The 18,400-nt window shown below is 51.6% G+C and overlaps 1 protein-coding gene and 1 long non-coding RNA gene across 8 annotated transcripts in view; one reads left to right on the top strand and one right to left on the bottom strand.

The window, feature by feature from the left end:
* ZNF185 (zinc finger protein 185 with LIM domain) overlaps positions 1-17,133 on the top strand; it is a 50,076-nt gene extending 32,943 nt beyond the window's left edge. For 3 of the 7 annotated variants that reach the window (XM_032999451.2, XM_032999454.2, XM_032999450.2), the window contains 15 exons: positions 453-551; positions 2,271-2,369; positions 2,982-3,095; positions 3,693-3,788; positions 5,188-5,268; positions 5,469-5,570; positions 6,022-6,180; positions 7,490-7,603; positions 7,874-7,969; positions 9,134-9,235; positions 10,642-10,710; positions 13,141-13,215; positions 13,565-13,667; positions 14,261-14,359; positions 15,193-17,133. In XM_032999451.2, coding sequence (XP_032855342.2) covers positions 453-551; positions 2,271-2,369; positions 2,982-3,095; positions 3,693-3,788; positions 5,188-5,268; positions 5,469-5,570; positions 6,022-6,180; positions 7,490-7,603; positions 7,874-7,969; positions 9,134-9,235; positions 10,642-10,710; positions 13,141-13,215; positions 13,565-13,667; positions 14,261-14,359 — 1,408 coding nt within the window. In that variant the 3' untranslated portion in view covers positions 15,193-17,133. The remainder of the gene's footprint in view (positions 1-452; positions 552-2,270; positions 2,370-2,981; positions 3,096-3,692; positions 3,789-5,187; positions 5,269-5,468; positions 5,571-6,021; positions 6,181-7,489; positions 7,604-7,873; positions 7,970-9,133; positions 9,236-10,641; positions 10,711-13,140; positions 13,216-13,564; positions 13,668-14,260; positions 14,360-15,192) is intronic. The other 4 variants (XM_032999452.2, XM_032999453.2, XM_032999455.2 and 1 more) reach the window with 4 other exon arrangements.
* Positions 15,581-18,335, bottom strand: LOC122154844. The gene is made up of 2 exons (XR_006166979.1): positions 18,249-18,335; positions 15,581-17,635 (listed from the first exon to the last, which is right to left on the bottom strand). It is a non-coding gene; the product is annotated as an uncharacterized LOC122154844 (long non-coding RNA).
* Between the last annotated feature and the right edge of the window lie 65 nt (positions 18,336-18,400).

Below are 18,400 nucleotides of genomic sequence, written 5' to 3'. Positions count from 1 at the left end.
TCTGAATGGGCTGGCACGGAAAGAGGCTTCTTTTCACAGCTTTTGTCCCAAGGATGAAGGCAACTGTGCTGAGGTTTAAAGTGCAGCTTGCAAAGTAAGCCAGGAGGTTTGTGTTGCATCTCTCCTCCATCTTCTTTGATACGAGCCAAGCGCCCCAGGTTTTTTTCTCCTCCTGGTGCCTGTGTGCTTGGTGGGGTTCAGTCGCTACCCCCTCACTTGCTGATAATGCAGTGAAGTGCTACAGTGGTGCTGGAGTGGCAGCAGGGGAGCTGAAAGGCAGCTGAAATACATTCAAATGCAGCTGTAGTAGAAATACGGTGCCTAGAGAAAAATCCTGGGGCGGGACAGTGAACGGAAGAGATTGAGAGGAGCCTTGCCTGGTGAGTGTTCACTAGTGCAGTGATTCGTGTGCCAGATGGTAAAGATGTAATGGGCCTTTCTTTGGGGAGCAGATCTGTCCTGGGCTACGAGGAGAGAAGCAGCACCCAGGAGAGCAGATACAGGAGTCCCGAGGTCCCAGCATACAGCAAGCCTTACTGGAATGAAGCAACGTAAGGACCTGGGGTGCAAACCCCGTGTTTGCTAATATGTTCTTTCTCATTGTTGAAAGCCTTGGAAACACTGATTGCTCAGGAGATACCGAGCACAAGAACAGCAGCATAATAAGGGCCGTTTGTCCGAGCAGCTCGAAACTGCTCCTCTCTCCAGCATCCACTGAAGCAGTAAAATTTCCTACCGTGCTCACTGAAGACTAACCACAGAGCAAACACGTTCAGCATTTCCCAGTTTCCTCCCAGCAGCCCCCAGCCTTGCTGTGTGTGGCACAGTTCAGCTCTGATCTCCCTTTGGCTCCACCTGTCCTGTGCTTAGGAGTCGGGAGAGAGATGTCGCCTGCACCCTGTGCCAGTCCTGGGCTGGGATGTGAGCGCGCGTCACGCGTTCCTCCTTCGCCTTCTGCAGGGAGGAGCCCCAGGCACGGAGCCAGCTAGGAGCTGGGGCAGTAGGACAATTGGGGGTACGCTCCGGGGAGTCCTTTTCAGGGACTGGTACAGCTTTTGGGGTATTTTGGATTTTGCACCCTAGTGCGGAGGTGGCAAAGGTCTCTAAAAACTCACAGGAAAACCAGCCGAACAACTATCATCATCATCATCATCACTTTTACAGCTCCGTCTACCCTAAAAGCTTAGTGGAGGCGGTCACAGTGCTCCCCGGAGGGGTGCCTATCCCACTGGATAAGCCAACTGAAACCCAATGAGCTAAAAAGGATTTTGCCAAAAGCCTTGCAGTGAGGGAGGAGTCACTTGACTCCCCCATCGGGAGTCTGCTCAGGAGAGAGGATTTTTCCTCTGCAGTGGTTGTTCACATTCCCTCTATTGCCACAGATGAGAACAAAAAGATCCTTCTAGAAACGCTGGAGACTTTTTGCCACCCCTTTTAGACATCTCCATCGAATGCCTCTTGCAGAATGCCAACAGCACAGCTGAATTGCATCCTGAATTAGCAGCAGGAGCAGGAAGGGGCCTCATTTCTCCTCAGTCCAACATTGTTTGGCCACCCGTGTCTTTACCATCTTTCCTCGCTGGCATGACTTAGGTCAGGTTTCCTTGGCTAATACATACTCCTTTTTGGAACAGTATTGTTCCCCTGGCCCTTCCCGTTCCGGCAGAAAAGGTAGAGCTAAATGGAGCCCTGGAGGTCCTGTGCAAAGCCAAGGTGCATCCTGAGAAAAGGGAGCTTGAGCTAGAAAGGCAAGGGGAGATGAAGCTGTGCTGCATGGTATCTCTGGGTACGCTGAACGAGGGAGTCTTGCTACAAAAAAACCTACTCAGAGTATTGGACAGGGAGGAACATTTCAAATTCTGCCTCAGGTATTATCAGACGCTGTACCAGATGTGATGCCTGCCCTGCCACACACATCCTGGTGTATGATACAGCCACAATAAATAACCCCGTACCCTGCAGACCTACTTTCACGCTGGAAAGCAGCGTGTTTGTCTAGAGAAAACATACTTTGGGCTGGTATTTTAATAGAGCTAATTTCAGCGTGTGAAAACGATGCCCATCCATTGAATTCCAAGCAGCTAAGCGCGGCTTTGGGCTGGGCCAACACCAGGGCTTTGTTGTGCTGGTTACAGCTCAGCCCTTGCCATATCCTCCACCAAAGCCTGGTGACTTTTTCTTCCCGGTGCGCGTTGAGCTGAGCCTTCGGGTGTTCCTGCCTGGCAGCCACGAGCGGGTTTTTTTGTTTTTTTTTTTTTTTCCTTTGCCAGGTCTTCCCAAGATTTCAAAGAGGGGAACCCCCCTGGAGAAAGGGGGCACGAGAGCCCGCAGGCCTTGGACGAGTATAAACCAGAGCTGAGCCAGGGAGGGTAAGTGGGCGGTAAGGCCTCACCCGCAGTGTCTCTTCACTTCGGAATTCTTCACGCCTTACTCTGTTCCCGGTGTAACTGCGAGCGCAGAGCAGCTCCTCTGCTTCATGCCCAGGGGTGAGGACTTTCTAACGGCCCGTTCCAGCCGGCAGTGCCCCCCCCCCCCCCTCTCCGTGCCGACGGGACGAGCCAGCTGGATGAGGGGGACAAACGCTGTGAGAAGCCCAAGGGGACGGTTTCTGCGCTGGCAGCGTGCGACACGGGTCCTTCGGCGGCAGCGCGGTCCCCTCGGTGCTCGCAGGGGCAGAGAGCTCGCTAGCCAAGCGCTTAGGGGTGCGGCGAAACCGCGCACGAGTGTGCCCCGAGGCGTGAGGGGCATCCGTCAGCCCGAGGCACTCTGACTCGAGAGGCCTTTAGCCGCGATTCTCCGAGCTAGAGTGGGACGTGTACGCGTGATTCCCCTCGGCTCCGGTGCCAGGGCACTTCGGAATAGCTCCGGCCAAACAGTGTCTCTGGCTCCCTGCCTGATGACTCCTCTCTAGGGAATCGGTGTCTACCCACCCTGGCGTGTTTTTTTTTCTCCCCTGCCTTAAGCATAGATCTTTATTTTAGGTTTTTGGACTCAAACAACCATACCGAGAAGGGACAAGAACCTCCTGACCGTGATGCCCACCCAGAGCCTCGCAGGTCAAAGGAACGTGCTGAACGTGAACCCAGCATGACTGGGTAAGGAATCAGAGGACAAGGGTTAATTCCTTACATGCCTTCCCTCCCGTAAATAGACTGATAAGATCTCCCAGGGTCTCCTTTTGTGCCTGGTTCTAGTGCTGCCTCTACCAAGCGAACCTTTTACCATGGTTTTACCTGAAAGCCTGGGAGAAAACATCCTTATTATCTGGAGGCATCAAACACTTCCCAGCTGGCTGCCGGGAGTTGCTGCCTAAACCTGAAACCTTCAATCTGGAGACATGTGCCAGTAACACCTCTGGGGTGACACTGGGTCTCCTTTCCAAACTTACCCAGTCAGCGTCAGGTCTCGGGCTGTGCTCTGGCCACCCTGGCACCACTTTCCTTCCCGCTGTGACTCCACTGGGTTTGGGGGTGGCTGTCTCAGTGCCTCCAGCCTGGCTCGTGCAAAACAGTCCAGGGCTAAATGTCCAAATGGAAGGACTTCGTGGACCGATTTATTTGCTTTTGTCCATATTTGCCCCTTAAATTTGAAGAGTTGAGGCTTTTGGTCAGATTGGGCTCCCCCACGTATGTGTTTCAGTGAGCAACCCATCTTCAGATCAACTTGTAAACCAGACTGCTCCTCTCGCCCAGGTCCGTGCCACGCTCCAAGGACAGCACTACCGAGAGCACGGACGTTGGCAAGGGAACGTCGCCCTGTGTGCAGAGTGAAGAAGTCGCTTCAAGAAGGCAAGAGAAATAATGGGCTCGCTTTTTCTAAGGAGAGAACGTGGGGAATTTACTGCCGGTGGTTCTGGAGAAGGGACTGAGGATGGTGTGTTTGGGGTTAGGGCTTAAACTTCCCCTTTCTCCCCAGTATCCCTCAGCAAAGTGACCGAGATGGATAAAACTCCATCTGTTGCCCACTCCATGCCTCTCCCAGTCCCTGGATTTCCTTTGGATAAGGCCTCAGGTTTACCAAGAGAAATGCAGAGTCCTGAACTGGGAGTCCTGGTGCTGCCAGGTGCAGGGGCTTTGGATCAGACTCACCAAGGGAGCAGTCAGGACTGAAGGACTTGGGAGTTACCTCCTGCTCTTTTCAGTAAATTGATTCTGAGTCTGAGCTCCTGGACGAACACATCTTCTTGTGCACTTAGAACATCCCAACCTGAATGGGAATCTGTAGCTCAGTGAACATGAGTGTTTTGCCAGAAGTCAGAATTTGAGGTATCTACATTTGTTGCAAAGGAATCAAAATAAATTGATCTCGCTTTCGCTTGGGTGACTGTGTCAATTGGTTTTTTGGCTTACTCCCTTAGCAAACTTGCAGGGATCAAATTAATGCTGGTGAAGGGAAACCCTCAGCTAGTAGCAAGGAAAGCGTAAGAGCTGCCTCTTCTTTCATCAACCTTAATCTTTCAGGGTAGGATCTTTGAAAGCATTTTGAGAATTAATTTCTTAGAGTCTAATTAAATGCAGTTTTCATGCAGGAATCTAAGCCAGTTTCAGATTTTCTACAGGGTATCGGTATTTCCAGAGGGGTTGGTGAGCACAAAGGTGCGACACCAGATAGAAAAAGCAAACAAACTTTTCCCTAGATGAGTGTAGACAGGTGGAAATACAGGGTGGCTCTGCAGTGGGTTTATCTAGTGGATACACTTCTGAGATGGTACCCAAATGAGGCCAGATCAATCTGAACTGTAATGCTGAGGTCCTGGATAATGGTCATAACTAAATGACCAGAGTTAAAATGTCGCCTTTGGAAAGAGTGAACAGGCAACTGATGCTGATCAGGAGCTTTATTTTTCTTCCCTTTCAGCGTTATTTTTGAAGAGATCTGTATTTTCCCTTTGTTTTGTTTTTTTTTTTTTTTTTTTTTTTTTTTTTTTTCAATTCTCTTTGGATCACCTGGCATATTCCCACGCAGGGATATTGTACTTTTCTTGAGGCAGGAGGTTCACCGGGGGTTGCACCCACATCCTCCAGTAATTCCACATCCTCCAGTAATTCCACATCCTCCAGCAATTCCACATCCTCCAGTAATTCCACATCCTCCAGTAATTCCACATCCTCCAGTAATTCCACATCCTCCCGTAATCCTACACGCAGCGGCGCTTCCGCAGACTATAATGATCTTCTGCCTTGGCAGGTCCAGCTCTCCCCCTCGAGCCAGCAGCAGCGCTGCTCCAGAGACCCCACGTGCAAAGGAATTGGCCTCGTGCCGGGACAGGTGAGGAGCCGGGGGCCGGGGAAGCTTCCTGCTGCCTCACACATCTCCTGCCCTCCCTGTCGCCCATTACAAACGCTCAGTTCTTGGCCAGTGAATTCCGAAGCCGACGTTACCGTGATGTTACTGCACGTACTCGCCACAGTGGACGGGTTTAGACACAACTGCTAAACCTGCTGACAGGCTTTTTCCTCCCTGACCAGGATCGCTCCAGCTTCTGAGGAGCAAACCTGCCCCACCACAGAGGGTCACCAGGAGGGCCCAGGAGACTGGAGACACAGTGAGCCTCACCCCGTGGCAGCCAGGTACGGCGGGACTATCCCTTTGTTTCTCCCCCCCAAATCCTCATTCTCTGCCGTTCCTGCTCCTTGATACAAACCTGGCTGAAGTCCTGGACCTATGCAAACTTGCCCAGTGTGCGCCAGTCAAATGATACCCGCAAAAGGAATACTGGGTTTAGGATTCCACCCACATATGATTGTGCTTCATTTCACTTATCAAATTAACTTAGGCTGCCGAATTGTGCAGCATTTCATCGTGCTGGGAATTCGGCTCGTGTAGGTGAGGGGAGGCAGTAGAGGCCTCTGCCATTTCCCCTGACCTCAAGAACCTATTAACAGCGCCGTGTCCCAGGTTTGCCTTATTGCCAGTAGAAAGAGGCACGATCCAGCCTCAGCAAACTCTGAACACCTGTATGAGCCGGTCATAGCGAATACAGTCATTGGCTTGATGGTCACATCGGCTCTAATTCTTTAGCAGGTCTGACTTCAGCTCAAAAGAGAGTGCTCTCAGTGCGTATGAGAGCCAGCATCTCATGCCTCTGTACACGGACCGCCAGCCTTTTAGCAGCAGCCTCTCAGCACCCAGTCACAGGATACCGTCCTATGTAGACAGCCAAGTGTTCAGCACCAGAAGGTAAGGGTTTGGGGCTGGGATGCAGAGACAGGGAAAGCTGCTGGCGCAGAAAGACTTGCCAGAAACTCTGGTCCAGGTTGGACTGGTTGATCATGCTGCATCAAGAAGTGAGAACAGGATTGTGTTCCCAAGGGAGGCAACAGCATTGCCAGGTCTCCCAACACACGGAACAAGATCACTTTTGGACCCGAAGGGCTGAAGAAGGGGTTCAGGGGATCTGAGCTGATGGGTGCTCTGTGACGCCGGAGAGTTCTCGCTTGTATTCAGACCACCTACAGGGTGCCTGGAAACCTGTCAGATGGGTAGAGACCACATCTGCTTCTCCCCTGTAACTGCAGAGGTGATGATACAGGAGCAGTCTGTCTTTTATTTCTCATGACCCTCAATGACACAAGAGACAAGTTGTACACTTATAACTACATATATATATATATATATATATCAACCTCCATGTGAGCTGAACGTAACCCTCACCTCCTTTAGCGTTTTCACAAAGTTGGTATCACAGAGCTCTCATTTGCTTTTGGAGGCGTTTGCAGACTAAGACTAGAAAAAGTGGGACAGACTTTTATCGTACCCCATAGCCTGTTGTCCCTCCCCTGGCACTGTGTGATGCTGGTGCCTCTCTGCAGCGCAAGAAACGCGCGCTTCATTCCTGCCCTTGGGTTTGTATCCTAGACCAAATCCCTGTCTTGCCCTGAGCAGCGTTTTTCTCATCTTATGATGAGTTTAGCCTGTCCCTCTTTCTCTCTGTAATGCCGCATTGATTTGCACTGTTTTCGGCATTGTTTAACATTAAGTTATACAGTTGCCTGAAGCTTTAATCAGGATCAAAGTGCCGATATACAATATAAACATAATCTGTGCCCCAGGGCACTGCAAGGAAAGAATGGCCATAAGCCATAAGCTCATTTTCTCTATTGAAAGAGCCTGAGCTCTGCCCACAGGTTAAAGCCATTCCGATAATGAGTTCTGTCTCGGAAAAGTGAGAACGTGCAGGTCTGACGCGCAGATGGGCCAGCTGGTCAGCACTTCCCACGTGCAGATGGGGCAGTGGTGGGTTCGGTGAGTGCTGGGGAAGGAAACGATATCGAACTTCTCTCCATTTATGAACTGCTTCGGCTTTACTCTCGAGAGCCAGACTTGGAGTCTGTTTTCCTAGCCTCAGAGCCTTGTCTGCATGCTGCCGCTGCAGGCCCAGCACAGGTGACCAAGGGCAGAGCGAAGGGAGAATGCGTCAGGAGAGCGACGGTGGGGACTCCAGTGACCGCTGGCACAATGTGATCAGGGCTTTGTGCTTCCTTGCCAGACCCACCCCAGATTACGAAGCGGGGGTTTCTGATGGGAGAAGCAGCCCTAGGAACAGCAGATACGACAGTGCGAGTGCCAGGGGGCACTGTGAATTGAGCCCCACGGCCGGACGGTAAGAAGTCAGAGGGTGGGATCCACGCTTGCCAACCCAGAGGACACCCCACTGCTACGTTCGTTCAGTATCTGGAGTGTCCTGGCCCACTTCTCACCGATTCCCTGGCTCTGAGCGTGTGCAGTGAGGTGCTGTTGGCGCGGATGGCTGTGGTGCGTGGGTGATTTTGATGCTAAGCAGGGAGACATTTAGCCAAGATTCTCCGCACCTTGTGAGAATCCCTCACGTGCTCAAGTTCAGTGCTTGAGATTGTATCACTTCCTTTCATAGCCACGACTCCCTTCCCAGAGACACCACCGTGTCCTTTTCCCAGAGAAGCCACAGGGTGCCGTTCTACATGGACAGCTTAAACTATAACAGCACCAGGTAAATGGGTAGTCTTGATGGTTGTGAGGGAAAGCTCCATGTAACTCCTGTTGAAGAGGAGCTAGAAAGCAAAGCCAAGAGCTGAAAGAGATGGCTGGTTTCCAGCGAGTGGATGTGTGATCTCGAGGCACAGAACTACTCTTAAACCATTCCTAGCGCAAGGTACCCAGCACGGGGTCTGCAATACATCCATCTCTGGTCTCTGGAGAATTTTCACCCAGTGGAGTACCAGAACAGAGTGACAGGAGAACAAAGGGCTGGTCCCTGGCTGCCCTCCCTTAACTAGAAATCGGCCTTTGCAGAGGCTACAGGAAAAAAAAAAAAAAAAAGAAAAAAGAGAGGAAAAAGCAAAGAGAGATGTCAAGAGAGATCACTACCTCCAGAATGTCAATGATTCAGTGACTGAACTGGTCCTGGACAAGGCTGTTGGAAGGGGTAGGAGGTTACCCTGGGCATTCTGCAGTCCTTCATGGCAGTGTCAGTCCACCTGCGTGCGGTCTGACACTGTGTGGAGGCACCGGCCTGGGTCTGAGTGTTGGATCTGTAAAGGGGAGTGTGTTGTGGGTGTGAACAGGAGGCACAAGATCCTTGGATAGCGTGGGACTGGCTCCAGGCAAGGTCAGCTTCGTCCCTGCCAGGCAAACTTCGCAGCTGAGTGGATGGGCAGAGCTGTTTTCCAAAAACATTTTAGTAGCCATAGTTTTGCCACGTTCTCCCTTCTGCAGCTCTTGACGTTATTCGGTTGGGGAGAGTTACTCTGGGGACAGTCATGTTGGACTCTGGCCACACGTTCCCATCACCTCCCCTCCTGCAACACGTTGTGAGCCCTTTCTCTCCGTAGCCACTCCCTTACGTGACTCACGGTCTGTACTTATTGGAAGATCTTGTTTGATTTTTTTTCTCCCACGGCCCTAGAAATGAGACTTCTCCAAAGCACTTCTCCAGGGAAGTAGTACTGTTATGTGGCGGGTGTAAAAAGACAAAGGAGCCTTTTTTGGTCTGTGATAAAGATAAATTAATCTGTATGGTTAAGGAGCTTAATACCGCACCCTCCCAAACTACCCTCCTAGCAGCAGTGGTGGGTCTTCTCTTGCCTGCCAGCTTGGATGATGCCGTGGCTCACGTTTCCAGAGCCCACAGGCTGTTCTCTCTCTCTCTCACCAGGCTTCTCTCGGGTTCGAGTGAGAGGATCTGCAGTCCAGTGGCCACCTTGGCCCACAGCGGCCCAGCAGCCTCTGGGTACCAGCCCGACTCCAGCGCTGCCGGGTAAAGAGCGATGGCTGGTCCTGACCCTCCCGCTGCAGTCCGGGTTTTGCACGCAGCCATCCTGTTTGGGGAAGACAGGGGCGTTTCTCAGCCGCTTCTGGCCAAAAGCACAGACACTGCTGTGGTGGCCAGAGTCACCCAAAAGACAGAGATGGGCTGTGGGTACTTTTTTTTCCGGGTGCTTTTTTTTCACAGACCGGGATGTAGCTCGCTGTAGGAGTTGTGTCTGTTCTCTTCAGCGTGGCAGGATTGTGAGTCCTCCGTAACATGTTGTAGCTGGAGGGCCACGATGGAGCTCCTCCTGCCATACACACTCATGACAGGCGTGGGGCTCTTGGGAGACTCTTTGCCTTGTTGCCCGGCACGAGCGAGCGAGCAGTCTACAGCCGGTGTTTCAGATTTCGGGGGGGGGGGGGGGGGGGGCCGGCCCAGGCCCCTGATCGGTCGCAGCATCCCGTCAGCATGCAGCCCTCGGCTCAGAGCCGTGTTCTGGGATCTGTGGTTTCCACGGGCTCCAATTCAGAGGTGAAAACTGCTGCAGAGTTTTGCACAATTTAGAGAGGGGGGTCGAAGGTGGCGAGAGGTCACCTTGATGGGCAAGATTGGGGTGCCCCTGGCCCCGCTGCAGCCTGCTTATCACTTGTCTACGTAGGAGACTCTCATCTGAAAACGCTTGACATGGGAAGTGTCTGTGCAAAGTTTAAACAAAAGCTTTTCTTTGCTCTCCTTGGCTGTGACATGGCTTAGTTTGCCCATAGAAGAAGGGAGGATTAATCATAGCCTATAGGCAGCAATGAAAGCGCACCCTGGAGAAAGAGCCCGCTGAGCTCATTTCAGGGCGGTGGGCGCTGCGTCTGCCCTCGATCTGTGACAGCGGTAGGCAGACAGACAGACAGATGGGGGGCACGTAATTTTGAAATCGGCATTTTAAAGAGGGAGGGATAGGCAAGAAAGCTCAGCTCTGTAAGCAAAACCGTCCCCCAAACAAACCAGGAGCAATTTACAGTGGATGAAAACACTGAAGATTATTCCAGTGACAAAACAGTCACGGCGAGCAGCGCTGTGAGCCCCAAGCTCTCTAAATACTCATTGTGTGCGTAATCCTGACATGATCTGAAAAAGACTTATCCTTGCAAAACAGGGGATAACTGGATGAAAGAGGTACCCATCCCACTCTTTTTAATGAACTTGATTTGGTTTGGTGGGTTAATTCGAGGGCTATACTAGGTTGTTATTTAGCAACAATGCTTGATGCTCAGTATTTATTCAAGAACAACAGCGTCTCACTCCGTGCCTTTTCAAGCACGCATTACGTGTCCAAGTGCACACATGTGTCCCTTGTGCTGTCTCTCATTAGCTCCGGTCTTTTCTAATGCAAATGCTTCTCCGTTTCCATCCGTTCCTAGAAAAGGGGTCCTCTTTGTGAAGGAGTACGTGAACAGCAGCGAGTCGTCAGCCTCCCCACGCTACGGCAGGTATGAGGAGCGTCCGGAGACGGTCATGCTTCTCCATACGTGTGCAAAGCAACAGCGGTGTGGCTTTGCCAGCTAGCACACACCGAGCAGGCTCCCAGCTGGCACGGTTAGCACTGCGTCAGCGTGCCGTTGTGCCCCAGCTAATTAGCCCTGGAGGGATTATTACGTTGGGTGGGCAGAGAGTTTTGCTAAGCCGGCAGCGCTGCTTTGGGGACCCATCTCTGTGTCTGGCCCCGTCGCGGTGACGGCAGGACCTCTGTCCCACAGCCCCTCGTGGAGGGGTAACCCCCCCCCCCCCCCACCTTACGTGGGTTGGCCTCTAAGGTGGGTGATGGGACGAAAACACTACGCTGCGGTTTTCTAGGCTGAGTATCTGGCACTGTCAGGCTGCGCTGTGCATTTGCACACATCAACAAAAGATTGGAATCGGTGAGAAAACCGTGGAGGTCGAGGGCGCTCACTCAGAAGTTGTTTACGAGTTAGAAAAAAAGATGCCATTTTCAAGCTTAAATCTTCAGTCTTTTGTATTCTGCTCAAAGTTAACTAAGTAAAGCTACTCAGATTGACACCAGCGGGACTGAGAGCAGGATCTGGCCTTACGTACATCGTGCTGGTGTTGGTGTGGCAGCCAGTTAACACGTGGTTTGATGCCTCCCTGCCGGCACTTATCCTCCCTCCGTGCTGCATTGGCATCGCTGTGGTAGCTGATTACAGACTCCAGAAATCTCTAGCCTTTCCTGTAGGTTGGCAAAGCAGATGTCAGCACCCAGAGAGAAGCGTATTGCCTCAGCGCCTAAAAAACGGAAGGCAGAGAGGGAACACTCAGCTGTGTGAGAGTAAGGACGTGTTCCGTGCCTTTCCCTGCATAATAGTTCAGGATTTGGGAGTTTAGCAAGCAGTGAAAATAGCTGCTATTTATCAAACACATATAAATTATATATATGTTTCTTTTCCGAGTTAAGTAAAGGTGGCCCGTCCACCTGGGTCCAAATTGGTGAAAATTTTGTCAAGTCCAATCGTTAATGTCAATTTCGGTTGAGACGCGTCATAAAAAGAACAAAATTCCCATCTACTATGTTGAAATCCCAATACTCTGATCATTTTCTCTCCTGATCTAACCCCCCCACGATCCTTCCATGTCGGCTCTTCATACCATTTTATTTTATTAGATAAAAGTAATACAGTGCACAGATATTACAACTACAATGTGATGACACAATTAAGCATTTTCTACAGTTCTTACTTTACTACTAAACATATGAATAATGTCAACAGAAGAAAACAATGCACGATTAGGTGCATTACTTATAGGGTCTGTTTGTGACCCCCAGTGAGGTCAGAGAAGTCTCACCGATGAGTCTGTGGGAGGCAGGATTTCACAGCTTGCCCGGCCAGCGGCCAGCGCAGGATTTTGCAAGTCTCATCTGGCAGCCAGCGGAAAAATATGTCGGTGCCCGTAGTCTGGGGCACAGCCTGCGCATGTCCCAACCCCAGGCCTGCGGGATGACGTGCTGGGGGCCCGTGGGCAGCAGCGCCGGGGCTCTGGCTGACAGGGGAGCCCTTCCTCCCCCTCCTCCTCTCCAGCTCCCCCTCTTTTTATCCCTGCTCCCAGCCCACCCAGTCTCGCCTTTTTTTGCTGTTTCAGTGAGACGGCCTGGCTCGTGGAGGGGCCTGATGGCTGGCAAGGAGTAAGGGGGTGGGAGCATGTGGTTGGGAAGATACCGGAGGAGGGAAAGAGCAAGAGGGAGCAATACCTTCCCCTTTGCTTTGGCAAAGTGGTCAGGCCTTCTCAGCCCCTTCCTGAGCTGCATTTGCCAGATCCTGGCGTGGGACTAGCGGCACCAGGTTCCTGCCAGCCCCTGCTCCTCCTGGCACAGAGGGTGACAGGCTGGGGGAGCCTGTGCCACCCCCCTGGGGCTGGAAGGGGCCCCATTTTGGGGCGCGTGCCCCAGTTTCCCAGCCCCCCTGCCCACATCCTGCCTCATCCCCGGGGTGACAGCAGCAGCCAGCCGCATCTTTCAGAAAGTGCTCTGAGGTGAGGGGGGGCCACCAGCTTTTTGCCGTCGCTGCTTGCCCTCGGAGGTGCCTACCCCCCTCAAACCTCATCTGCCAGGCTGAGCCCACAGTCAGCTCCGGGTCTGACCCGAGGCACGGTGATGGGGGGGGGGGATGCTGCTCCCCCTGCGGCGTCAGTGCAGCAAAGAGGGAGACGCCGCTGCTGACAGCCCCGCTCCGTCAGTCGCCGTGGCCTTCCCTGTCGGGGAAACGCTTTTTCAGGGCTGGTTAGGAAGGAGCACCCTTCTCTCCAGGGAGCAGGCAGCTGGGACCTTGCAGCTAGGACTTTAAGTTAATGATTAACGATTCCAGCCGGGATGCCCTTCCCATAAATCACTGTCAGGTGCTGATATTTCTTTCTGTCTCCGGTGGCAGCCTTGCGGATTTGACTGATCTGGAGAGAGTGACCTACAGCCACCACAGTTACCTGCCCAGCGCTCCCCTGCAGAGGTAGGACAGTTCAGGGCTGCCCAGGGCGGGGTCAGCAAACCGTTAAAACAAAAATGACTTGAAAGTTTTGCTTTTTTAGAATATTGGTCTGTGCTTGGTGAAGTAACAGCACAAAGTGTAAGTGATCTTGGGTAAATACAGTGACGTTGACTTTAAAATCTGCACTGGTCTCTGCATCCCCGGAATAACACATGTCCCTCTGTACTGTCACTTGACACAGTCAAACACAAGTAGAAGCAGGCAGCTCCTGGAAGGCGGTGCTGGTGTTTGGTAAAAAACCTCTGGTACCAGTGCTGGGACTGGAACCAGCTTGTGTTACAGGGGAATTCACTCTTCTGTTCTCTCACAGGTCCAGTGAACCTGTTTGCAGCTACTGCAGCCGTGAGATCCGAGACTGCCCTAAGATCATAATAGAGCATCTTAACATCCGCTGCCACGAATACTGTTTCAGGGTAAAAAAAAAAAACCACCTTGGCTACTGACTGCTTTCTAGGTGCTGCTGTGAAATGGAGTTGTGGGAGGAGAAATCTTGGTGCAGATTCCATCCTCAGACTTTGAGTAATGTATACACTGTGTGCCAAATGCTCGCATCCACATCGGGACAGTAAAAAAAAAAAAAAACAAAAAAAACCACACAGTCACAGGTGTTGGTTGTGTCCCCGAAAGTTTTTCAGCTCCTTGCATAAATGCGTATTAGAAGAAGGAGAATTCTTTATTGACATCTGATAGAGCAGCAGCACCCTCTTTCCTCATGGCCCTGTCTCTGTGGCAGACCTGCTGCTTTGTGGCTTTTGTGCCCCCGTGCAGGTCTTGCTGAATCTCTCAAACCTGGTAAAATTTGCAAGTAAAGTCTGTGGAGATGGTGAGTGTGGGAGGAGAAAGTCTGCAGTGGCCTTTGCTGGGGAAAAGTTTAGCCTCAAAGGTCGCTGCTTTGGCACCCTCACACCTTTATCAAACGATACAGGGACTGTTGGTTTCTCTGCCCCCCTCCACGCTGTCGTGGTGCTTTGGTTACTGTCCAACCACCTTGTTTTCCCTTTGGCAGTGTGGAATTTGCCATAAAGCAATGGGAGATCTTCTGGATAAAATATTCATCCACCGGGACATTGTCCACTGTGACAAGTGCTACGAGAAACTCTTCTAGGTGAGTGCCCCTTTACAGCGTCAGAATAAATGGCTGGATGAGAGCGCTCACAGAGTTTACTGAATGAACGAAGAACATCTAACCCTCGCAGTTACTGAGTGACCCATACAGGGATTCTCCTGCTTTTTAGTGGGAAGCAGCGACCCTTGTTGCAGAATTAGCTAGAAACGTGCTAGAGCTGGTCCCAGGGGTCTTGGTTAGACCCAGAATCTCTGGTCATAATGTGACAAACAGGCTGTGTTAGCTTCACGTGGGGGAGACAAGCAGAGGGCTGGCTTGAGTGATGAGAGAAACGTCCCCTGGAGGTTGAGAGTCCTCTCTGAAGGTAATTAAAGAGCTCCTCCTGGGCTAGCCCTGGGTGCTGGCTGCAGCTGTAACGTTCCTCCGGCACGGAGGCAGCGTGTCCGTGCCAGGTACGGTTACCGCTTTACGTAAAGGTCCTTTGAGATGGAAACCAGTGGGAAAACTAAAGAGTTTTACGCTCTCTTGTCCACGCACCAAGGAAGTAGGTTGGATACGGGACCTGTGTTTTGTCGGATGATCTGGAGGGAGCAGGGGTCACCACGGTGGCAACCAAAAGCCCTGCCACTGCCCGGAGGGTGTAAAAAGAGGCCTCTGTCCCTCCCTCTGCCCCGTGGTAGAGAGAAGGAGGGAAAGGGGCACCTGCCTCACTGCAAACCCCCCTGCTTTGTTTGCCTCTTGATGCAGTGTGACTGACTAGCCTTTTTGGTCCCGTTCCTGGACGCTCATCTGCTCCACTGACCTCTCTCTGTAAGGCAGTGTTTTCTGTGGTACCCAGCTCCCGTGTTCACCTGCTCTTTGTTTGCTTGCAGGGTTTTGCAAAGCTGGAGAAGGCAACCCGTGGAAAGTCCTCAGCAGCACATATCAGAATGTATCTAGCCGTTCCTGACTGGCTAAGATAGCAGAATTCCTGCTCCCCCTTTCCCTCAAGTTATTTTCCCTCTCACTGCCTCATCACAATGAATGAGTTTAACATCCGCTAGTTTATGCTGTCAGCTGCAAATAAGACAAGTGCCAACGTTAACAAGATAAGGCAGCGTCATCTACGAAGATAAGTGGGCTGATTTTCCAAAGGTGCTGAGCCCCTCTGCCTGTCTTTAGCTTCATTAAGATTCCAGAGTGCTCCCTGTGTTGGAAGTCAGGCAGAGCGAGCTCCTTAGGCCTATCTAAGCTAATTGCGAGAAACCTTTTCGGATTATGTTTTATTTTTTTCCGTTCATTTCTGCAATCAGGCTGCAGCTTGAGCGTGTGTGAGCCGGCACAAAGCAAGCAGATACAAGAAGTGTTAAGCACTAAATTTGGATTCCTGGGAGGGTTTGAATTTAATTCTTAGCAAAAGCCTATTTCTGCTTCGCTCACCCCCAAATTCTGTGTAGAAATAGCTTCTGCCTGATTTCCATTTGCTTTCCATGGGCTTTCAGCAGCACTTGCAGACTCACTTTACTCTAATTGCGTGTCAGCCTTAATTTCCCTTTCCTGCCTATTCCCTAGTGGGTTGCTGCAGCAGCATGTGTGTCTGCTGTCTGTTTGGGAAGATAACACTCTCTTTCACCTGGTAGTTTAACTCGGCCTCTGATGGTAGGTGTCTCGTGGCCGTACAAGATGTGCCAGAGAATAGGTATCTCAATTGCCTCTCCTGACAAGGAGCACTGCTTGACTGAAATCTGAATTTCCTCCCACCTTGCCAAGGCTTGCTGCAGTGCCTCTCTTACCGCTGTAAATTATTTACATCACAAATGCTCACTCACAAAATTGAACTTCTCGCAGATGCTGTACTTACCGAAAGTCAAAATTGCATAATTTTAGCCCTTAATTCAGATGCTGAGAAGTTGAGAAAGCTGAATACCGAGACCTGAAAGCCAGCCTCTGTGCCTTAAAAGTACAGCTCTGAATGTGCCCAGAGAGTTATTTTCTCTCTGCAAGCATTAGGAATGTCTGCAAAGAACCCAGGTCAGTTCTGTAGTAGCTCTTGTGTGGAAATAGGTGATGGCAAAAGCTCTAATGCAGACTGGTGTTAGCTACATAATTCTTTTAGTGATGGAAGCTGGCATGCATGCAAAAGCTTAGCAAGTTAGTGTTTTATGGCACAAGTGCTACTTAGCTTTTTTTAGGCCACTGTACCAGTTATTTAACCGAACTATAGGCATGACCTCAGAAGCAACTCCAGGAGGGAGTTCCAGCTGGAACCAGTAACAGCTCAGCTACTGCCAAGCATCAGGTTGAGACCTTAAAGCTGCGTCCGTGACCGGGGATGGGGCAGCTCCAGTTTGAGCATGCGTGGTACAACCCAGGGACCTGAAACCCCAGCAGTCAAGAAAGTGTGGTTTTCAAAAATAGCTACTAATCCGGGCTGCCTACGGTTTGAAGCTATCAAGATGTTAAAGAGATGTTACTTTCTGAACAGAAGAGCGTCACAAAGCAGCTCATCTCCCCAGATGGCTCATTTCTGAAAACCACAGCCAGTGGTTCCTTACTGGTACCTGTAGCAGGGCTGCGGAATGACTGGTACACACGTCCCGTCAGGCCACGGTCAAAGGGGGATTGTTTAAATTACCAAAGCAGCTGGGCCTGTAACTACAGCTGGACGTGGAAAAGATGCTCTGCAGAAATAACGTATTCACCGATTCCAGAGTTCCTGACGGGTTCCTTGTGGGGAGTGGGATTTGTCCATCGTATGTTTTGCACCGTTGCTCCTCAGCGCTGCCTTTCCCTGTAGCAGTTGTTTAACCTCGGTAATAAACGGTCCAAGCTCACGTGCAGCTTCCTCGCCTGCATCTCTGCCTAACACGCTCCTCTTGGGTGCCCTTTGAGCCATTTTTTGACATTTTTAGTTTCTGGGTGGCTTAGGGGCATGACCCATCAGTAGAGCCACCGAATGGTCCGTTGGAAGATGGGGCGAGGAGAAGAAAGGGCACCTGAGAGAAAAGGGATTCTCCGAGGAGGGGGTGGGTTCAGCAAATGGGCTTAGCAAATATGGGATTTGATAGTCCCCCAATTTAAGCCTGGTTGCTCCGAAAACCTGCCGTTACCTGGGGAAAAGGGAGCCTTGAGCCACAGTGTACCATCCTAAATGTGCTTTTGGGCCTTAATCTGGAAATTTCCCCCCGTCTGTGTCCAGGCAGGGCTCTGCAGTCCTGCTCGCCGCGGTCCTGCCTCTCCCTTCTTCACCCGTTTCCCGGGATCAGGCTCACAACTGGTCCCATGGCATTTCCCTCCCAAAAGGCGCGTATCACCCAAAAGGAACCTGCAGCTATTCTAAAAACAATATGCTTTCATTTGTTTCGGCCGGAACTTTGAAGAATTGCTGCCCTACCCCTCCCCACTCCAAAAAAAAAAAAAAAAATATTTAAAGATTTAAATCTTCCCGTTTGCTGGTATCGCCATGTGTTTGTGGAGAATCACTGCACGCAGATTTCTCCTACGTGATGGGTGAGGTCACATATTTTCCACCGACAAGCAAGAGCTCTCCTTTCACCAGGAGCCTTCCCCTTTCCTCAGAGCCCTTTTCCTCGATGGCCCCAAGAAATCCTCCAACACCGATCAAGATGCCAGCGGGTGCATTTGGGCCTAACATGCCCATTTTGGCGCAGGATGTGGAAAGAAGGACGATGGCAACTGTGGGAAGCCGTGGCCTGCGGCGCTAGGCTCCCCACAGCTTCGGGAAATCCCTCCGCTTATCTTTATTTTACGTATTTCTTTTCCGGACCGTAGGCACAAGGAGAGACCCCGTTCCCCTTCCCTCACCCCTCCCTGACAGGCAGCGCTCCTCCCCAGACCGCCGAGCTTTAGGAAACCTTTAGGAAACCCTTAGTAAACCCCAGCGCTATTCCCCGCACCGGGGAGAACCGCGGGGACGGGCGGCACCCACCGCTGCGAAAAATCGCGGGGGAACGGCGGCCGGGCAAGGCTGGAAACGCCGCTGCTTCTTCGCTTCTCCCCGCTCCGCTTCGCGCCGCCATCGCCGCCGCCTGAGGAGAGGAGAGAAAAAGGGCGGGGGGGGGGGGGGCGGCTGCGCAGGCG

This window comes from Tyto alba, unplaced genomic scaffold, assembly GCF_018691265.1.
Source record: "Tyto alba isolate M040663 unplaced genomic scaffold, T.alba_DEE_v4.0 Super-Scaffold_5, whole genome shotgun sequence".
Taxonomy (NCBI): domain Eukaryota; kingdom Metazoa; phylum Chordata; class Aves; order Strigiformes; family Tytonidae; genus Tyto; species Tyto alba.
This window is presented reverse-complemented; position numbering and strand designations above follow the sequence as displayed.